Here is a 22,617-nt window from a genome sequence, read left to right on the forward strand (position 1 = left end):
CCTGTGACCACTGAGCACTTTAAGTGTGGTTAGAGTGACTGAAGAACTTAATTTTTACTTGTATTTAATGAGATTTTTCTTACATGCAGGCAGCAGAGATATGGAGTTGTATGTAGTTAAGGGCTTCCCACTGCAATTAGAATATAATCCCAACTCCGTTCCATAACCAAAGGCCCGTGAAAGACTTGCCTGGGCCTACCTTTCCCACATTCCATTCTCTGCCTCATTCTCACAGCTCTGGTCTCTCCGTCCTTTCCCAGTAACAAGCCGTTTTAGGAGTTTTTGCATGGGCTTTTCTTTTTATGGGACACTATCCTGGTCTTGACTTGCTTTTACTCTTTCCTATCCTTAACGTCTTGGGTTGTCACCTCTTCAGAGGCTTTCTCCGACTACCGTCTACAAATCACAACTACCCCTTGTTTTTCTTCCTCTTTTTCCCTTCAAAGCCTTAGCTCTTCCTTCCTTCTTGTCTATCATCTCTCTCTTCTGATGTTGGCTAGTCCAGCTCGGCTTCTTCCCCACTGGAATTTAAAACTCGTGGAGAGCAGACAATAGGTTTTCTCTCGCGTGTGTCGCGTTGCAGACGCCAGCACAGACCTGCCACACACGGCTATAGATGAAGGATCTGCGCCCTGGACACACCGCCAGCGGAGGGATGAATGAGCGGGCAAAGGGGCGAGCAAGAGAACCCACGCGAACCCATACGGAAGCAGCCAAGCGCAGCCGCTTAAGGAGCAGCGGAAGCCCCGCCTCTTCCGGCCGCGGCACGGACACCTCGGCAGCCACGGCGGCGGGGCCGCGGCGGGCGCCGACTCGGCCCGCCCCCTTACCCCCGCCCCGCCCCGCCCCGCGCCGCCGCCGGCCGGGCCGCTGTCAGCTCTCCTCAGCGTCGGGCCGAGGCGCTGTGTATGCTGAGCTGCTGCGGCCGCAGGCTGCTGCACGTCCTGGGCCTTAGCTTCCCGCTGCTGACCCGCCGGCCGCTTTTTCTCTGCCCTCACCGCCTCATGAAACCGCTGGTCGTGTTCGTCCTCGGCGGTCCTGGCGCCGGCAAGGGGACCCAGTGCGCCCGCATCGTCGAGGTGAGGCCCGGGCAGCTGGCGCGCTCCCTGGGCTTGACCGGACGCCGGGACGGCCTGTCCCGCCGCGCCGGGCGGTCCGCGCCCCCCGGAGCCGCGGACTAAGCGGACTACGAGTCCCGGCGACCATTGCGTCGTCCGCGCGGCGGTGGTCGAAGGGTCCTGAGGCGCGCGGCCTTTCGGGACTCGTAGTCCACGTCCGCCCGCCTCGGGGGCGCCCTGAATAGAGGGGGACCGCTTGGGGTCGCTTTGTTCCCGCGCCCCTCTTTCCTTACAATTTGGGGACCAAGTTCGTCTCGAGAGTGGGCTGGGAGGGGGATCCGGGAGGATCAGCCTTTGGGGACTCCCGGCGCGCCGAGGTCAGTGTGTCGCTGGTTGTGAGGTGGGTGAAGGCAGCGGGAGCGTGGGTTCAGGTTTGAGGCGGTGAGCGCTCGCAGCTGTCTGGAAGGGAGACCGGTTTATCCACTCTGCCCCTTTCCGCAAGCCCTTTGTAAACACCTCGGCTAACCTAACCCTGGTCTTAATCCTGGAAAGGAACCTCGGGGGACAGGGTGTTGCTAAAGGTCTTCTGTGATCTGCCCGGAGCACTTTTCTGGCCTTGTCAGTGGCAGTACCAGCTCTGAGGCTCAGCCCGGATTCGTGTGGTCGAAAAGCCGCGGAGCAGAGTAGGAGTTCAAGCTTCAACCTCTGGTCCCGCTGCCAACTCACGCTTTTGTCCGTGGCCAAGTCACTTCCTCTCTTGTCTCAGTTGCACTCTAGACCGTACGAGGATCTCCACCCAGATTTAAACTCCATGTAAAATACCTCCCAGCTCTAAAATTGTGTTTCTTTTTTTGTTGTTGCTTCACGACGTGTTCAGGTTACCGGTTCAATTCTGTAAATTTTCGAACAGATAAACGTGGTTAGCTGCAGTAACACTGTGAGGAGAAAGGCTTATTGGAAAATCTGGGGAATGGAATTGGGAGGGAAGGAAAACAGGGTATGTAGAAACGAGAGGCGCCCAGTGGTGCTGTGAAACACCCAGACAATCCTTGTGAAACTCGGTGACCACAAAAGTTTTGACCCAGAACTCTAAAATAATGCCCTCTTCTGTTCCACGACGTGGCTTATATTAGCTTTGGGCTTTCATTCCTCCCCTATGTTCCTACAGTCCACGCCTGTCCTATATTTTATTCTCTAAAGAGCATCCAAGGCGAAGTGGTAACATCTATTTCATTACTGTTTTACAGCTGTCTTAATAATTCCTGATCATTTTTAGGAATGAAAGTGGGACTAATTAAACAAAAAAACTCCACATGAATATTTGGCTTCTTATTTTTGTTGGTTCTTTTAACTTTTTTAAGACAAGTGGCAATTGAATGATTTCAGGTTTGTTTTTTATTTTTTATTTTAATTTTTTTGTGTGTGTTTTTTTTTAAAAGATTTTATTTATTTATCTGATAGACAGAAATCACAAGTAGGCAGAGAGGCAGGCAGAGAGAGAGGAAGGGAAGCAGGCTCCCCGATGAGCAGAGAGCCCAACACAGGGCTCAATCCCAGGACCCTGGGATCATGACCTGGGCTGAAGGCAGAGGCTTAACCCACTGAGCCACCCAGGCGCCCCTATTTTTTATTTTATTTTTAAAAAGATTTTATTTATTTATTTGATAGAGACACAGCAAGAGAGGGAACACAAGTGGGGGGGCGGTTGGGGGTGGGTGGGAGAGGGAGAAGCAGGCTTCCCACTGAACAGGGAGCCCCAAGATCTGAGCAGAAGGCAGAGGCTTAATGACTGAGCCACCCAGGTGCCCCTGTTTTGTTTTGTTTTTTGTTTGTTTGTTTGTTTTTGTTTTTAATGTCTGAGATGACTCTTACATGTATATAGCATAATAGGGGAAGGAGAAGAGATTTCAGAGCCAAACAGATATGGGTTCAAACCCTAATTCTGCCATTTACTGTTTCTTTTCTTCTTTTTAAGATTTTATTTATTTTTAAGTATCTCTACGCCCAACATGGGGCCTGAACTCACAACCTGGAGATCAAGAGTTGCATGCTGTACTGACTGAGCCAGCTAGGTGCCCCCCATTTACTGTTTCTTTAGAACCAGGGAAATTGTTACTTTTAGCTGGCCTTCCTCTGTGAAAAGAGAAATAATACCTGTCTAGCATGGTAGTTGTGAATGTTAAATGAGGTAAAATAGGGGCGCCTGGGTGGCTCAGTGGGTTGAAGCCTCTGCCTTTGGCTTGGGTCATGATCCCAGGGTCCTGGGATCGAGCCCCCCATGGGGCTCTCTGCTCAGCGGGGAGCCTGCTTCCACCTCTCTCTCTCTCTCTCTCTTTCCCTGCCTCTGCCTACTTGTGATCTCTGCCTGTCAAATAAATAAATAAAATCTTAAAAAAAAGTGAGGTAAAATATCTGGCACACATCGAAGCAGATAATTTTTTCCCTCCATTTTAGACTTCCTGTTCTGAATTTATGAAGTTGGTTATTTCTACTTTGAAGTAGTATTACTTTAAAAATTGGTTTTTGATAGCTATATTTGAGTGCATTTAAATATTTTGTTTCTGGATCATAATGTGGCTTTAAATATCCACATCCAAACTAATAATACTCATATTACTCCACTGCTTTAAAAATAATCTACACATTCTGTAACTAGTATTTATTCTTTACTCAGTTCAGTAATGGCTGATAATGTTTTAAATCTGTTGATTATCAACTCTAAGATTTTCATAATTAAATGTTTCCTAATGTATTATTCTTTAATATTTTGGCAATTATATAAGCTTAAGTTGTTTTAAACTGTCATCTTCTTTCATGAAAATAGTTGCTCTTGATTCCAGTGGCCATAAACAATTAAGTTAATTTCTACAAATTCCATATAGTTTATAATTTAGCAATTGCTATCTCCTAACTGACTAAATTGAACAATGGAATGTCTATGAACAGTTAAGTCAGAGGTGTCCACCCCCCCTCAGGAATCTTTTGTGTTTTGACTCAATTTTTTATTTCATAGGCAAATATAAACTGAATTTTAAACAACTATAATTCTGGGGACTAAGTTTTTTTTCTGTAAGGAAAAAGTTCTGTAACTCAAGGTTAAATTCTTATCATGCCAATGCTAATTTAGCTCACAGGGTACCTGAAATGTAGTTGAAATAAATTTGGGGAGGTGGGGAATTACACTGATTTCCAACTCAGGCTGCCAGAAGTACCTATTTGGGCCTGGCTATAGAATCTGGGACTATTCGGTCCTCCAGTATCCTAGGACATTGCGGTTAGTGATGAGGGTATAACGGGAGGGAAGCTGGATTGTAGGTATATATGTATTTATTATCTATTTCTTTTCTCCCTTCCCTCCCTCCTTTTCCTTCCTTCTTTCCTTCCTGGTGATGAGTTTTACCTCTGCTACTTCCTCTCCCAGACCTTGAGGAAGAAAAGGCAAATCTGATGCAGTATTTTCTGAAACTGTTCTGAACTGGGATGGGAGGATTTGAGGGAGATTTGGGTTTTGACTTTGCCCATTTATTTGTACTGGTCTTCCTCAGTTTTATTTTCTAACTAATTGTTTCTAAATCTGTGTCCTCTTGTACTCAATTTGTTTTTGAAAATTAGTGGTTTTCTAAATCAGTGCAATCCTTTCAGAGTTAAGTGCTTAGAGTTATTGTGGAATAACTTGTTACTAAAAAACAGCAGGGATACTGTGTCATTTTTTTAATTTCTAAAATTAAGCTTTATATTGTTTTGGCCCAAGAAAAATTTTGGTGCCATAACCTAAATTTGTCTTTCAAAATAACCACAATTTTGCATGTGTTAGCTGGAAGGATATTTAAACCTCCTCTCTCTCTCTCTTTCTTTTTTAAAATGTTTTTTATTTATTCATTTGAGACAGAGAAATACAGAGAGTGCATGAGCAGGGGGAGAGGGAGAGAGATGAAGGCTCCTCGCTGAGCTGGGAGTTCATGCAGAGCTGATACCAGGACATTGAGATCATGACCTGGGCTCAACCATCTGAGCCACCCAGGCGCCCCTTAAACCTCCTCTCTTTTAAAGATTTGCTTACATAAATTATGCTAAAGCTGATCTCAATGCCAGATTGCTTTCTTTAGTACCCCAAAAGCATTCTTGTCATCTGTGTCATAACTTTCTCCATGGACGAGAAACTCCTACTTTGTATGGTCTTCCTACCTACTGTGCTTAGAAATTTTGGGATGCTATTAACTTTAAGCATGTAGAAATCAGAGAGTTGATTTTATTTGCCATTGTGTTTCTAGTGTTGAACATTGTACCCAGCACATAGTAAGGGCTTAGTAAATACTTTTTTGAATTAGTAGTTTTAGAGGATGCTGGTTTGTCCTAAGATGTGAAAAGTTTTAAAATTTGGTCCCCAGGGGGCGCCCAAGTAGCGGTTAGCTCTCCCAATTCCAGGACAGAAATGCTTGAATGAGACCTAGCTCTGCCATACTCAGATTTCTTTTAAAAGATTATTTATTTATTTATTTGACAGACAATGAGACAGGGAATACAAGCAGGGGGAGTGAGAGAGGGAGAAGCAGGCTTTCCGCTGATCGGAGAGCCGGATGCTGAGCTTGCTCCAAGGACCTGGTATCAGGACCTGAGTCCAAGGCAAGCACTTAAGGACTGAGCCACCCAGGCACCGCTAAGTTTTGTTATGTAACATTTCTGCTTACTCTCCGTGAATAAATGGTATGGTTGTGAAAATCTGCTGACTATTCTAAAATATCCAAGCTCCTGATCACAAATCGCCAAAGCAGATAATGGCTCATAGAAGAAACTTGATATAGGCAGATTTACTAAACATTCCCTTGTTTAAAAACAAGCCTTTCTCTCCTTTTGGGGGGACAGGATAGAGTAAGAGATAAGTTTTTTTTTTTTTTTTTAATAATAGAAAGTTTAAATTATCTATAAAAGAGTCCACAGAATTCTTGACTCTTCTGAAGTACCTACCTATCACCTTTCTTTAAAGGTGGTTGTAACTTAGAATTTTTTTTTTTTTTTTCGGTTAAGAACTTCTAGGAGGGGAGAATGTATTGAGAGATTACCATCACTACTTTTGAAAACTTTCTTTTTTTTTTTCTTTCTATTTTAAGTTACAAAAGTAATACATAGTTGTTTGGGAAAAGTAAAATCCTCTCTAATTCTGATGCCACTCATGTTAGCTCTCTGGTTTTTACTGCTTCCCCATCTCTTTCTCAATATTCTTAAAAATGCTAGTGTATATATATGTTTTTTTTTTTTTTTCTTACCTCCAGATGGAATTCTTCTGTTTTCTACTGAATGTATCATGGATATCCTTTCAGGTCTTTACATTTTTTTTTTCTTTAAAGAAATTCATTTTTTTTTTCTTTAAAGATTTTATTATTAGAGCATGAGTGAACAAGAGAGAGAGAGAGAGAGCACGCAAGAGCGAGCGTGAGGTTGGGGAGGTGAGCAGCATGCAGAGGGAGAAGCAGACTCCGAGTTGAACAGGGAGCCCTATGCAGGACTCTATCCCAAGGACCCTGAGATCATGACCAGAGCCAAAGGCGGACACCTAACGGACTGAGCCACCCAGGCACCCAATTTAATTCGTTCTTAGTAGTAGCTGTAGAATATTCCATAATATTGCATGTTCTATAGCATGGTTTTACCATTCCCCTATTGATGGACATTCAAGATAGTCTCCAGGAATTATTTTGCTATTGCGAACAGTACTTCAGAAAACTTCCTTGTAAATACAACATTGCATATGGATGCTGTTTTTGTAAGTAAAGTACCTTAAAGTAGGATTGTTCAGTCAGAGGATATGTGCATTTTTTATTTTAATTGATTATTTTCAGAATACTTCTCAAATACATTATACTTACTACATTTCTGTCAGCAGTGTATGGTTCTTTATTAGCACAGGATGGTTATCAATCACTTTAATTTTTGCAAACTGGTACCTCTCCTTTCTAAAGTTTTTCTGAGTAAATTCCTCATTTTTTCAAAGGTGAAGAGGCATAATTTAAAAATATCCTTTTACTTGTCATCTGTTCAGAAAACAGTTTTTTGAGAGCTGGGCACTGTGATTGTTGCTAAGATGAATGAAGCACAGATCCTTCTCTTAAAAGCTTTTAGTTAGTGTGGAGGCAAGGAAGTTAATCGGTGACTTCTACAGAATAGAGTGGTAAATTCTGTGATACAAACGTACTAAATCTACCATTTAGATAAGGGACATTTAAATTTCAGTCCAGTGGGTCAGGGAGGTCTTCCCAGGGGAGGTGATATTTCTGAAATCAGTTTTGAAGGACAGTAGGAAAGAAGCAGCTGGGAGGTGTGGGGGAGTAGAGAACACTTAAAGCAGAATTACCCTTAAACAGGGTAATTGGAGGTTTCATTTCTGAGAAAAGCCTAATGAGAGAAAACCTATATGAGATTGACCCAGAAAACACTTCCTGAATGCAGACTTGTGCTGTATCTATGTATGGGGACACAGGCTTCTTGAGGCTTTCACTTTTGTAAAGATAGATGCACACTTAACAGAATTTTATGAGAAAAGATATGAAAAACTTCTGCAAATATTCAAGTTTACATTACATTTTTAAAAAACTGTTTATCTTGTAGTTCTTCCTTCTGAGTTATTGTAATGTCTTCAAGGGTGGGAACCCTGGCTTTTACTCCTTCTCCTACCTGGTGTTTGAAATGCTTGCTCATCTTTCAGATTTAGCTTGTTACGGAGATTCCCAGACAATCTCAGTTAATGGTGCCCTTATAGTGTCTCAGTAATTTTTTTCACAACTACCCTAGTCCAAAATAAATATCTAAGTTATATTTGTTAAGTAATTAGATCTGAACAATACTTAGGTATTTTCAAACAACTTGTGATCTTTGACCACAGTTCCAGACTAACACCTTCCTAAACCCTGGAATTTCCCAACTGTTGAGAGTTACAAGTGTTTCTTGTTATGTTGATGAGGTAGGGTTTGGACCCCACCTAAGGTGGGGGTGGGGTGCTGGTTGACCGGAAAACCAACTGTATGATCCGAGGGTTGGAACTTTTAGTCTCACCCCTCCCCTTCACCTCAGGGAGGGGAGTGAGCCTGGATGTTTAATCAGTTGCCAATGGCCAGTGGTTTAATCAATCATGACTATGTAATGGAGCTTCCAAAAATGAGGGCGGGGTCAGAGAGCTCCTGGTTTGATGAACACATGGAGAGTCCAGGGGAGTCGCCTGTCTGTAGAGGCACTGAAGCTCTGTGCCCTTGTGCTGTGCTTATATCTGGCTGTTCCTGAGTTATAACCTCTTCATAGTAAACCAGTGATCTAGAAAGTAAAATATTTCTTTGAGTTTTGTGAGCCATTCTAGCAAATTAATCAAACCCAAAGAGGGGGCTTGGGGCCCTCTAATTTATAGCCAGTTGGTTAGAAGTACAGGCAGTACCTTGGACTTAGGACTGGGCTCTGAAGTGATTGTGGTGGGGGGCAGTCTTGTAGAGCTGAACCTTTAACCTGTGGAAGCTGATGAATCTCTGGGTAGATAGTGTCAGAATTGAGTTGAATTTTCACACACTCTGATGGTGTTTGAGAATTGTGTAAGGGAACCTGCCCCTCAAATTAGAATTGGGTCCAGGAACCCCAAAGGCTAGCCCATGAGACCATAAACTCCATATGGGAGGAGAACCCTGAATTTCTGATTTACTTTCATATTTTTAGTGTCCAGCACAATGTCTGTTATAAATTGATGCTCAGTGAACATTTAAGTAGATTTTGAAGTAGATTTTGAAGCCATTCAGATCTGCCCCCTTGATGAGTTAAAGTTTTGCTTTTTAGTTTCTTCCACTGAAAATTTGGGGTATTAATTTACTTTTCATGGTGATTATGAGGATTAATTAAAAATGTCTGGCAAAGTACCTAATACATGTTATTATTACTTCATATATGTTAGCACACCCCCCCTCCCCTTTGCCTACTCTGTGCTTATCCATAAATAGTCAATGAAGGAAATGCTTTGAGCAGTGTAAGTAGCTATACTTTGTGTACATGTTGGTACAGATAGATACATTCTTAGTCATTAGACTGAAGAAAAATTGAACTGAAGGGATATGAATTAATATCAAAGTGTCATACCTGTGTGTTGTCTATTGGGCAATATGTAGAGTTCAGATTCTAGAGTCAGACTGCCTGGGTTTGGTTTTCATCCTAACATCTACTGTGTGTGTGCCACCTCAGCCAAGTCATTTAATCTCTCTGTGCTTAAATTTCCTCATCTGTAAAATGGGAATAATTATATAGTATCTACCTCATAGGGGTGGTGTGCAGATTAAATGAGCTAATATTTGTTAAGTTCTTAGAGCAGTGCCAGGCACGTAGTAAATCATACATAAATGTTAGCTGTTTTTATTATCATCATCTTTTTATGTGTTAATTTTTTATATCTCCCTCCCCCATCTGCTTTCTTTGACTTGATTGAGACACCCACCCCCATTTACTCCCTTCTACTTTGGTGGCTCTTCAGTCTGTTCATAATGATTGCCCTAGAAATTTTAAGCATACATGTTATTTAACTTAAGTCTAATATTGATTAATATTTTTATTCTCCCCACTCCTAAACAATAGAAATGCTTTAGGATGCTTAACTCTATGTTCCATCCTCTTCTGTTTTCCAGGATTTAAATACTGCAGTGATTTTTTTAAATCCCTGCAAACGATGTGTTAGTGTTTTATAACAGTGATGTAATGTTTGTAGAATAACACATATATACCAATTTGTCTATTCACCATCTATTTTTGCATCTCAGAACTTCCTTCTTTTTTCCTTAACAAGTTTCTTTAATCAGTATGGGCTTGTGGTTAGGAATTGTTTGCTGTTTTCTCTGCATGGTAGCTTCTCTTTTCTGGTAGCCACTAAAAATATCATCCTTTTGGGGTTCTGACTTTACATGGAGCTCTTTGATCTGATCTTCAGCCCTATTTAGGTCTAAGTCTTTGCCCCCTTTCTCCAGTTTGTGGGCCATTAAATGCCAGGTTCTAGCCATCAGATTGGGGGTGGGAAAAGACCTCAGGGCAGCCATAATTCTAGCAGGCACTCACTCTAGATTTGTGCATTCTTGATTTAATTAAATCTGAGTTACTCTGGTTTTCTACCAGCTCCATCATGCATTGAAAAAGGATAATACACACACACACACATACACACACACACACACACGTGTGTGTGTGTGTGTGTGTGTGTGTGTGTATGTATGTAAATATACGGGGTGCCTGGCTGGCTTAAAGTAGAACATGAGATTCTTGATCTTGGGATCATGAGTTAGAGCCCCACATTGGGTGTAGAGATTACTTAAGAAAATAAAGAAAAAATGTTATAAAAAATAATCAATTTGGGGTGCCTGGCTGGCTCAGTCAGTGGAGCATGTGGCTCTTGATCTTGGGGTTGTAGGTTCAAGCCCTATGTTGGATGTAGAGCTTATTTTAGAATGAAATCTTTAAAAATACACACACATACACATATATCCAACTACATGGGTTTGCTATGCAGGGAGGAGTTTCCCTGAATGTACATATATATTCTACCCACATGAAAATTAGATGCCTTTACCTAAGTCTTAGCACCTTTTCAGTGTCTGTTCTTTCCCTTATCTGTACTCTCTTTGAAATCTACCTGATTTATACCCCTTGGGTTAAAGTTTCAGTGACAATAATGGGTTACTCTAAATGCCACATTGTAGTTAAAATGCTAATGGGGAGAGGACTTCAGTGACTGTGGACCTCCAAGTCACATAGTACAGTATTTTTTTCTAACGATTGTCCTGAATTGAAATTCAGAGCACTTCAGAGGAGTTCTTTAGTAGTGGGACTTTTAGATCTTAGTAAGAGAGAAGGGGTGAGCTTGGATGATAACCTTCTTATTCATGTCATGTTGGCCTAATCACGCTGACTCATGTTAACCTTAAAGCTAATACTTTTAGCCCAATTGCCTATGTAAATGTATTTGCTCTAACATTTCTATTGCTTTAACCTGGCAAATCAAGAACATTTTTATAGACTGAACATGTGATAAGAGCATCTAGAATTTAATAAAGAACAGGTGTGAGTAGACATATTGTTTGCCAACAGTTTTATGATGCCTGGTAAATAAAGCTAACAAAACATTACTTTGGCAAAGGAAAAAGCACCAGTTGTTACCTACCATTCTCAGAAACTTTCTCTTTGAAGGACTGGGTCCCATGAGTTGCTTTCTATGCCTGGTTTCCATCAGTCTTCTCTAGAAGACCCAAAAGTTGGTTTTATTCATCATTAGGCTGTATCTTATATCAACAAACAATTAAATATGTTTTATTTGGGGCTACATAAAAGACTGCTTCCCTGCTCACTATATGTTTGGAACTTCCGTGATGTATTTATCACTGGTGTGTGCCATTGGAAAGTATTACGTGTTTAATTTAACCGATAAGATTTACCTTTATAACTATGTATGATTTAGGTAGATAATATGAATTAATATTTTCTTGGTGTCTATAGGGAGTAGAGAGACAGCCCAGAGGCTTTGATAATGTGATTGGGAATTGACTTAATGGCTAATACAGGTTGTTATATAGTGGACAGCTTTATTTGCTACTTACTTAGTGATTATTGGGTGAGGCAGGTGATAAGTGGAAATGATAATGGTGTCAGAAATGGTAGTGGTGTCATAAAGGCAAAAGTAAAGCGAGGGTTGTCAGAATCTGGCTGAATGCTGTAGATAGGCCCAATATGCCTGGCTCTTTGTGTTTGGATAAACTTCTCTCAACCCCATGCTAGGATACAACCGAATGATAAAGTACATCAAATTTGAATTTCCTTTTTAATTTCTACCAGGAGATTCTGTTATTTAAAGGCAGTAAGCTGCTTAAAGGCAAAAGACTGTCTCCAGGTCTGTCACCTAGGCATTGCCCTGGATGCCCACTCTGGATTAATAGTCAGACTTAGGTTCAAGTACTGGTTTCCTCTCCACTAACTGGCAAGTTGGTTTATTTCAATGTTCCCTTTTGTAAAAGGAGGGGTGTAGAAGTAGGTGGTCTTCCAACACTGAAACATTTGTATCCCAAGTACGTAAGTGTTAGATAGTATGTATTAGATAGTGTGTAATCCAGTGCAGTCATATTCAGAGGCAAATTATCCAGTCATTGTCAATATGTATACTTTCTGTGCCCTTCGGTGCTGTATGAATTGTGAGGGCCAAGGAATTGTATTTAAATCAATTCCCGAGTATTTCATGGTTACATAGAACTTCAGGCTGGTAACAAAGAATGTGTAAGGTGGGAAAAGGAATAGCTTTCTTTTTTTTTTTTTTTTTTTTAAAGATTTTTTTATTTATTTGACAGATCACAAGTAGGCAGAGAGGCAGGCAGAGAGAGAGAGGAAGTGAAGCAGGCTCCCTGCCAAGCAGAGAGCCCGATGCGGGGCTCGATCCCAGGATCCTGGGATCACAACCTAAGTTGAAGGCAGAGGCCTTAACCCACTGAGCCACCCAGGCGCCCCAAGGAATAGCTTTCTGAAACAGAATTGTGTGTATGTATTTTTTAATTATAAATATGTAAGAATTGTGGTATTAGGGTCAACTTTCTTACAATACCCCATAGAATTAGAAAGCATGTGGACTTTGAAGTCAGACGTTGGTTTGAATCTCAGTCTACCACCTGCAGCTGTATTCGCCAACTTTTCTGATTCTGTATCTTCATTTGTAAAGTGATGATAATGCCAACCTCACTGAGTTGTTAGGAAGATGAAATGAGGTGATGCTTCTACAATGTTCAGCACAATACATGATGCTGAGCGTGTAGATGGTAACATTTATTATTTTAGAAGAGATCTGTAGGAAAGAGATAAAGTAATTTAGGTAAAAGTAGTTGTGGGAAGCATTATTGTCATTGTTTGCTATAATACAGAGAGTGATTGCTCACACTGATCAGTTTATAAATTTCAAGAAAATCTGGTACAGTATTTTAGAGTCTACGGAATATGAAAGATCTTTGTGCTTAGAGAAAATATTTGGAGTTAGCTTACATTTGAAAATCCTAGAAAGGTGGGACTCCTGGGTGGCTCAGTCAGTTAAGCGTCTGCCTTTGGTCAGGTCTTGATCCCAGAGTCCTGGGATCAGTCCCATGTCAGATAGATGATGTGCAAGAAGCAGGGAACCTGTTTCTCTTTACTTGCTCCCCCACAACACAACTTGTGTTCTCTCTCTCTCTTTGTCTCTGACAAATAAGTAAAACCTTTAAAAAAAACCTAGAAAGGGTGAGTGGATTTAAGGAAGTTTATAGGATAAATGCTATTTATATTTAAAATAGATTATTAGATGCCAAATGGAGCTAATGACCTGATGATGTCATAAGCTAGTACTGTATGTATATCTTAACTGTCCTGTTATTAAAGATGCACATACTTCTTATTTTGATTACTTTTTTTACTATGCAAGTAGTATAGACACCTTATACAAAATTTAGAAAATACAGATACATAGAAATAAGAATATAGGAGTTCCTGGGAGGCTCAGTCAGTTCTGCCTTTGGCTTCAGTCATGATCAAAGGTCTTGGGATCAAGCCCCAAATCAGACTCCCCACTCAGCGAGCAGTCTGCTTTTCCCTCTCCCTCTACTCCTCCTCCTGCTCATGCTTTCTACTCCTTTCTGAAATAAATAAATAAAATGGTTAAAAAAAAAGTATAAAAATTACCAGTAATCTTACCATCCAGAGAAAGCTACCACCAATCACTATTTTGGGGCATATTCTTCCAGACATTTTTTTTAGTAGGTTCAGGCTATCTGGAAACCTGCTTTTTCACTTATAATATTGTAAACATATTACCATGTTAATAAATACACTTTTATCATATAATCTATATAACAATATACCATATAGATGAGGTAAATTATATATTTAACTTATTCTGTTTTGGAAATTTTGTTGTTTGTAATTTTTCCGAAATTATATATATTTTTAAACATTTTATTTATTTATTTTGGAAAGAGAGAGGAGGGAGAGCATGAAAGCATGAGCAGGGGGAGGGGCAGAGGGAGGAGCAGACTCTCCTTTGAGCAGGGAACCCAATGCCCCGCTTGATTCCAGGACCCCAGGATCATGACCCAAGCTGAAGGCAGATGCTTAACTGGTTGAGCCACCCAGGTTCCCCTGTGTTCTTTTTAAAAAAAAAAAAACTTCATTGAGGGGCGCCTGGGTGGCTCAGTGTGTTAAAAAGCCTCTGCCTTTGGCTTAGGTCATGATCTCGGGGTCCTGAGAGCATCGGGCTCTCTGCTCGGCGGGGAGCCTCATCCCCCGCCCCCCGCCTGTCTGACTACTTGTGATCTCTGTCAAATAAATAAATAAAATCTTAAAAAAAAAATAAAAAAATAACTTCATTGAGATAGAATTTACAACCAAATAATTCATCCATTTGAAGTGTATGTGACTCAGTGGTTTTGGTATATTACATTGTTTATTTTTTTTAAATGTGGTAAAATATAACCAAGATTTCTTATTTTAACCATTTTAAATGTACAGTTGAGCAACATTAATCCCTTTCACCACTTTGTACAGCTGTCACCACTTTTCTAAAACTCGTTTGATGCACAAACAGAAACTGATATACACGTAAGTCCCCATTCCTCTCTTTTCCCAGTCCCTGTTAACTTCTGATCTCCTTTCTCTCTTTATGAATTTGCCTATCTTGGGTCCTTCATAGAAATGGAATCCCAGTATTTGTCTTGCTGTGTCTGGCTTATTTCACTTAGAGTACTGTTTTCAAGGTACACATTAGCATGTGTCAGAACTTTCTTTTTATGACTGACTAATGTTTCATAGTATGTACATAGTATATTTTCTTTATCCATTTATCTGTTGTGGGACAGGGCTGCTTCCACCTTTTGGCTATTGTGAATAATGCTGCAATGAACTTTGGCATGCAAGCATCTGTTTGGGTCTGTTTTGAATTCTTTTGGGTAAATAGCTAGGAATGTAATTGCTGGGTCATAGATGAGTTCTTTAACTTGTTGAGGAGCTGCCAAACTGTTTTCCACAGTAGCTATTAAAATTTTACATTCCCATCAGCAGTGTAGGAGGGTTCTAGTTTCTTTACATCCTTATCAACACCTAATTAATTTTGGTTTGTTTAATTATAACCATCCTAGTAGTGTGAAGTGGTATCTCATTGTGGTTTTGATCTATATTTCCCTAATGACTAGCATAAGCATCTTTCTTGGACTTGTCAGTCATTTGTATATCTTTGGAGAAATGTCTATTCAAGTCCTGACCCATTTATTAATTTAGTTGTCTTTTTGTTGTTGAGTTATAGGAGTTCTTTATTCTAGATATTAAACCTTTGTCAGATGGATGATGTGCAAACATTTTATATTTAACCTTTTGAGCAACTGCTTGACTTTCAAAGTGGCTGCATCATTTTACATTCCTACCTACTGGGTATAAGGGTTCCAGTTTCTTGATGTACTGGCCCACACTTCTTATCTGTTTTTTTTTTTTTTTTAATAGTTTTCCAGTGGATGTGAAGTGGTATCATACTATGGTTTTGTTTTGCATTTCCCTAGTGATTAATGATTTTGAGCAGCTATCTCATACTTACCAGGCATTTGTATATCTGCTTTGGAGAAATGTCTATTTGGATCTCTTGTCCCTTTTTTCATCTTTTTCCAGAATATTGCATTTTAAAAATTGTTCATTTTTTGAATTGGGTTATCATTTTATTATTAAGTAATAAAGTTGTTTACATATCTTAGATATAAGTCCCTTACCCAGATAGATATATGATTTGCAAATATTTTCTCCCATCCTGTGGATTGTCTTTTCATTTTCTTGGTAGTATCCTTGGAAGCACAGTAATTCTTAATTTTGATGAGGTGTTATATCTTGCCCATTAGAACATATGGTATGCTTTCTATTGCCTATGATTTATAAATTAAAAGACTGATAAGTGGGATGCCTGGGTGGCTCAGGCGTTAAGCGTCTGCCTTTGGCTCAGGTTATAATCCCAGGATCCTGGGATTGAGCCCCTCATCAGGCTCCCTGCTTGGCGGGAAGCCTTCTTTTCCCTCTCTCTCTGTGTGTGTTCCCTCTCTTGCTGTGTCTCTCTCTGTCAAATAAATAAATAAAATCTTTAAAAAAAAAGACTGATAAATAAGTTTAAAACTAAAAAAGAGGACAGTTGGTAAGTATGTCTTATGCTTGGGACTGAGAGCAGGGGGTAGTGTTAGATGGAAAGGAAGAGTGGGAGTAACAGATTCTTAACTACTTTCTTGACTGATTCTAGGGCGTAACTGAGTCCAAGTTAAGTCAGATTAGTGAGGTGGGCGAGAGAAGTTGCCCATTTTGCAGGTGGTCTCCAGCATTATTTCTGTTGTGTAGTCATGGCAGGAAAAAAAATTTGCTGTAAAACTTCCTAGATGTTTACCACTTTTTCCATTATAGGAAGAAATTAGACCCTAATCAAGAACTGGGAGTCCCTTATATTCTGTTCTACATTATAAAAATGGGTACAGTCATCTGTGGCCAACATCGAATTCCAGGCCCGGCTAGGATTTGATAGCTATGCCATTAAAAATGTGTATTCTTAGGGGTGCCTGGGTGGCTCAATTGGTTAAGCAACTGCCTTTGCCTCAGGTGATGATCCTGGAGTCTCAGAATCAAGTCCCGCATGGGGCTTCCAGCTCAGAGGGATGTCTGTTTCTCCCTGACTTCTCCCCTCTCATGCTCTCTCTCTCTCTTTCAAATAAATAAATAAAATCTTGTCTTTAAAAAAGTGTATTCTTAGACTGACTTTGATTGATGTTGATGCACAATGTTACATTAGTTTCAGGTGTACATAGTGATTCAACATCTCTATAGGTTATGATGTAGTTATCACAAGTGTAGTCACTATACAATGTTATTACAATATTATTGATTATATTCCCTATACTGTATCTTCTATTCCCATAACTTATTCATTCCATAACTAGAAGCCTGTGTCTCCCACTTCCCTTCACCTGTTTTGCCCAACCCCCTTATATTTGGCAACCATAAGTTTAATCTCTGTATTTGTAGATTTGATTTTGCTTTTCATTTATTCATTTTTTTTGTCGACTTTTAGATTGAGCAAAATGTAATGAAACTAAACTTTATACTCCCAAATTGTAAAAACAGGTACTATCTTTTGAAGCCAAATAAATAATAGCTTTGGGATTCCTGGGTGGTTCAGTCGGTTAAGTGTCTGCCTTCAGCTCAGGTCATGATGGAGTCCCACATTGGCCTCCTTGGTCTACGGGGAGCCTGCTTCTCCTTCTTCCTGCTGCTCTCCCTGCTTGTGTGGTCTCTCTCTCTGGCACATAAATAAATAAAATCTTTGAAAAAAAATAACAATTTTGCTCACACTTTCTTCGGTTAGCACAGGTTGGTGGACTAAAATGAAGATGATTCTTTGTTAAAGTTAAGCAAGATTAATTATGTCTAAAAAATCAGTTGAGAGGGGTTGCTTAGCACAATAAAGTTCTGAAAGTGCTGCAAGGGGTTATTCTGGAGACTAGAAGTAGTATGAGTATATTGCCTTTGCCATGAAGGTGTCATTTCCAGAAAAAACTTGCTTATAATTTTGGACTCTAGTGCCTAGAGTAGGACTTCATTGAAATATGTTTCCTTTTAAACCTTTGCTGCTGTGCCTTTTGGATTCTCTCAACTGAGTGTTGTCTCTAAATTTCCATCTGTTTCTAGGCTATAAAACTGAACTGTTTTCTGTCTTCTTCTATAACTCTTGACTTCATGCCCATGTAGTATGTTTTTGTGTTGCTATATTATGCTTTTGTTTCTCTTTTGTTTCAGGAATGGATCACTTTACAGAGAAATTTTTGTTCAAACACTTGAATTGATTTTTGTTCTATACTCTGTAATGATTTAGTTTTAAATTTTAAAAAGTTTTTGATTGAGTAGTGTTTCCCTTTTTTCTTGAAATTACATGTTTTTTTTACATAGGGATTTTATACTTCATGTGAGACTATTTTGAGTTTCATTTTGCTGTTTTCTTAGGAATATATATATGTATACTTTTTAAAAGATTTTTATTTCTAAGTAATCTGTACACCCATATATATACATATATATGTATTTATATAGACACATATATATGTGTGTGTGTATATATATATATATACACTCTTTTTTTTTTTAAGATTTTTATTTCTGAGTAATCTATACACCCATTGTGGGGCTTGAACTTAAAACTCTGAGATCAGGAGTTGCGTGCTGCACTGACTGAATCAGCTAGATACCCCAAGGATTTTATATTAATAAAACACTTAAATCATTAATTTTTCTTTGTGGTGTTTGCCATTTAGAGATGTGTGGATAGTATATATGCTTTATGTAAAAGCATATATGTTTAATTAAATTTTTTAATTAAAATTTTAAAAAGCATATATTATACATTTATATTATAAAAGATTTAAACATTTTGAGAATACATAAAGTAAAAATGAAAGTTCTTCTTAATCAATCTCAGAGTACTCCTTATGTAATCACTTAAAATTTTTTGTGTGTGTGTTTCTGGTCCTTTCTTTTTTTCTTTTTCTTTTTTTTTTTTTTTTAATGTAGGCTCCACTTCCAACCTGGGGCTCTGACTCATGGCCCTGAGATCAAGAGTAGCCTGTTCTATGGACTGAGCCAGCCACACACCCCTCTGGTCCATTTTTTGATGTACCTTATATTCAGATATAATGCGTGCACACCTGTGTGCACACATGTTGTCTATTGTTTTATGACTTGTGTTTTTTTGCTTAGCAGTTTATCTTGGATAGCTTTCCATATAGATAGCTCTACTTCATTCATAATACACAGAGTGGATCTATTTAACCTCTTGTATGTTGGTAAATGTTTTGATTTTGTTTACTTTGCACATTCATGTATAGAATGTCTTTTTTTTTTTTTTTCTTTTTGAGATTTTGTTTGTTTGACAGCACAAACGGGAAGCAGCAGGCAGAGGGAAGGAAGAAGCAGGCTCCCTGCTAAGCAAGGAGCCTGACGTGGACCCTATCCCAGGCCCTGGGACCATGACCTAAGCAGAAGGCAGATGCTTAACTGGTTGAGCCACCCAGGCGCCCCTCTACAGAATGTCTTTGTGTGCATGTGCAACTATTTCAGTAGCACAGCTCCTAGAGACGGAAGTACAGAGCCAGAGGGCGTGTGAACTTAAATTCTGGTAGATTCTGCTACATTGCCCTCTAAAAAGGCTGAAACAGTTCACACTCCCATGAAGTATGAGGATGCTCGTTTTTCCCGACCCCTACCTCTATTCTTGCCAGATAGAGCAGTCTTTTTATTTTAGCCAATCTGATGGGTGGAAAATGGAATCACATTGTTTTAATTTGCATTTTCATGATTACCAGTGAATTGAGCATCTGTTCTTTTCTGTGAATTGTTTATTCTTTTCCTTTGCCCATTTCTCTATTGAGGTTTTTTATTTATTTGTTAGTACAATCTCTTTATGTACAGTATGTATTACCCCTTTCACCTTTGTATGGTGAAAACATTTTCTTCCAGGCTCTTGCTTGTTATTTGATTATATTTATGCTCTCTTTCTCTGTTCCAAAGCTTTTATTATTTATGTGGTCAAACATAAATCTTAGCTGACTTGGTTCTTGTTTTAGAATGCCTTTTTTGTATCTCAAGATTATTTTTCTTTAGTACTGTCATAGGGTTTTTTTTTTGCTTGTGTTTTAGTTTTGCAGGAAGATGATTTAAGATTCAGGAATCTGATTTAATTTTTTCCCAGATGGGTAGCTAGTTGCACAAGTATCATTTATTAAATAGTTAATCTTTTCCTCCTTGATTTCTGTTTCATTTAAGTTGGTTTTTTTTTTAGATTTTATTTATTTGAGAGAAAGTTAAAGAGAGCACAAGTGGGGGTTAGGCAAAAGGAGAAGGAGAAGCAGACTTACTGTTGATCAGGGAGCCCAACATGGGGCTCCTTCTCAGGGCTTTGAGATCATGACCTGAGCAGAAGGCAGATGCTTAACTGACTGAACTACGCAGGTGCCCCTTCATTTAAGTTTTTTTAACCTTTTTTTTTTTTTTTTTTTTAAGTACTCTCTGTGCCCAATGTGGGGCTCAGACTCAGGACTCTGAGATCAAGAGTTGTATGCTTTACTGACTGAGCCAGCCAGACACTCCCCTTATTGGTTTTTAGATACTAAATCTATCTTTTTTTTTTTTAAGATTTTTTTTTATTTATTTGAGAGACAAAACAGAAGAGTAGGGTGAGGGGTAGAGGAAGAAGCAGACTCTCTGCTGAGTGGGGAGTCTGGGTCTGGATCCCCAGAACTCTGGGATCATTACCTGAGCTGAAGACAGCTGCTTAACTAACTGAACCACCCAGGCGCCCCAAGTCTATCATTTATTGAATTCCCACTGACACTTGGGTCTGTTTTGGGACTGTTGAGTTTCATTGTTCTCTTTGCCTATTTTTATACTAGTGTCATGCTGTTTTAATTACTGTAGTTTTATAATATTTTATGCTACCTGGTAAGACAAGTTCCCACTTGTAGTTGTTAAGATTATTTTCAGGTTTGGCTAGTCTCCTCACATTTATGGTCTGATGAACCTGAGAATCAGTTCAATCTGTTGAATTAAAAAAATTAATTCCAGTTGACTTTCCATTGAGATTGCAATAAATTCATAGATTAATTTGTGGAATCTTATTTATTTATTTATTTTAAAGATTTTATTTATGTATTTGTTAGAGAGAGGGAGAGAGGGAGTTCACAAACTGGGGAAGTTGCAGACAGTGAGAGAAGCAGGCTTCTGACTCTACAAGGAGCCGGATCTAGCGATCTATCGCAGGAACCATGACCTGAGCCAAAGGTAGCCACTTAACTAACTGAGCTACCCAGGCATCCCTGTTTGTGGAATTTTAAAATATTTACAGTATTGGATCTTTCTGTTCAGGAACACAGAAGCACAGAATGCCTTCTTTTTACCTTTTTTTTTTTTTAATATTTTGTTTTATTTATTTATTTATAAAATAAATGGGCAGAGGCAGACAGAGAGAGAGGAAGGGAAGCAGGCTCCCTGCTGAGCAGAGAGCCCGATGCAGGGCTCGATTCCAGGACCCTGAGATCATGACCTGAGCCAAAGGCAGAGGCTTTAACCCACTGAGCCACCCAGGCACCCCTCTTCTGTACATTTGTATTGCTGTTGAGCTTGTTTGGTAGTTATTTTCCTTAATTGGTAGTAATTGTAGTTTAGCCACTGATTATTGTGGACTTTGCTCCAGGAGTAACCTGAATGTGTTTGTGTAACTTTTTCCTGATGTGAATGCTCTCATAGTAGGTCTTAAATCTAGCAGTGTAGACCATGTATTAAGCAGTATGTTCTTAAGAAGATGCCTCGAGTTGTAATAGCTAATAACAATACTTGGCTGTAGCTGATGGTGTAGTATAGATATTATTTCTGATAGTATCGATACTAATTGTGTTTTAGAAATGAAGAAGCTGAGATCTAAGAAAGGTTACATAATCTTCCATTGTTACACAAGGCTGTGACAGAGTTTAGTCTTAAAACTAATCCCTTAACTTTCAGTTCAGTGTTCTGAGGATATGACGTCGTGCAAAGTTCTTGTGTGCTTGTGGTTCTTGATGAATTTTTTGTTTCTCTAAGTGGATTTCTCCATTAGTTTGATAGTTTTGCAGATGCTGAAATGCTATGTTTGTATGTATTATTGAATTCAGAGTTTGATGTCTGTTGCACGTTTTACTCAAGAGTGGATTTATAAATCCAAATAAATTGTACCCCTTAAGGAGAACCTAAGCTGTTAAAATATTATTTTGTGATGAGGCTTTTTACAGATTGCATTCTCAAGTAGTTATATCTCTTAGGGTGGCTTTATTGCTTTTGATATTACATAGGTAATGATATTCTGATTTTAATGTTACTTACTTTCTTTTTTAAATAATAGATACAATTAGGCCTGCTTAATATTTTAAAAACCTCTCTTCTCTAATGTGAAATAGAAACAAGGGCTTCATCTGAGTGGTTTGATATATGTCCCCCAAGTGTTCTCACAGGAAATGACTTAACTGAACTTGAAGCTCTTAGGCCACCTGCAACAATATTTGGGTGGTAGTGATATGAGTGTTTTAGCTTGTAGACCCTACAGTGACTGTATGAATTGATCATTCAATTAACAAGATCAGAGAGTGTTTTCTAAGACTAGCAAGACCTCTGTGCCTGTCCATTAGCATTGGAAGTTTTCAAATTATTGCTTCTGAGCTCCTGGAATCCCAGGAGGTTTCTGGGCCTGGTCTTGTCTTTTGACCATTTTCCATCTCCTTCTAATGTAGAGGAAACAGATTGATTAAGAAATGGGTGAGATGAATTAAAAGAAAAACACTGAAAATGACCAACTGGAATGAAATTGGAGTGTGAAAATTCCAATTCTTGGTTGCTATAGGGGCCATTTGATATGTATAATCAGGTAACCATACCGTCAGTTATCTGAGAGCCTTTTACAAGCTGTTAGAGGGATACGCAGGCTTACACAGATGGGGAAACAGTGTTGGGTGACTTC

General features: G+C 39.3%; 1 protein-coding gene across 1 annotated transcript in view; it reads left to right on the plus strand.

Moving 5' to 3' along the window:
- Positions 1–763: 763 nt before the first annotated feature.
- Positions 764–22,617, plus strand: part of CMPK1 (cytidine/uridine monophosphate kinase 1) — a 35,816-nt gene continuing 13,962 nt past the window's right edge. The window contains exon 1 of the mRNA XM_082687929.1: positions 764–1,079. Coding sequence (XP_082544055.1) covers positions 909–1,079 — 171 coding nt within the window. The 5' untranslated portion in view covers positions 764–908. The remainder of the gene's footprint in view (positions 1,080–22,617) is intronic.

This window comes from Mustela nivalis (assembly GCF_964662115.1).
Source record: "Mustela nivalis genome assembly, chromosome: 10".
Lineage (NCBI taxonomy): Eukaryota > Metazoa > Chordata > Mammalia > Carnivora > Mustelidae > Mustela > Mustela nivalis.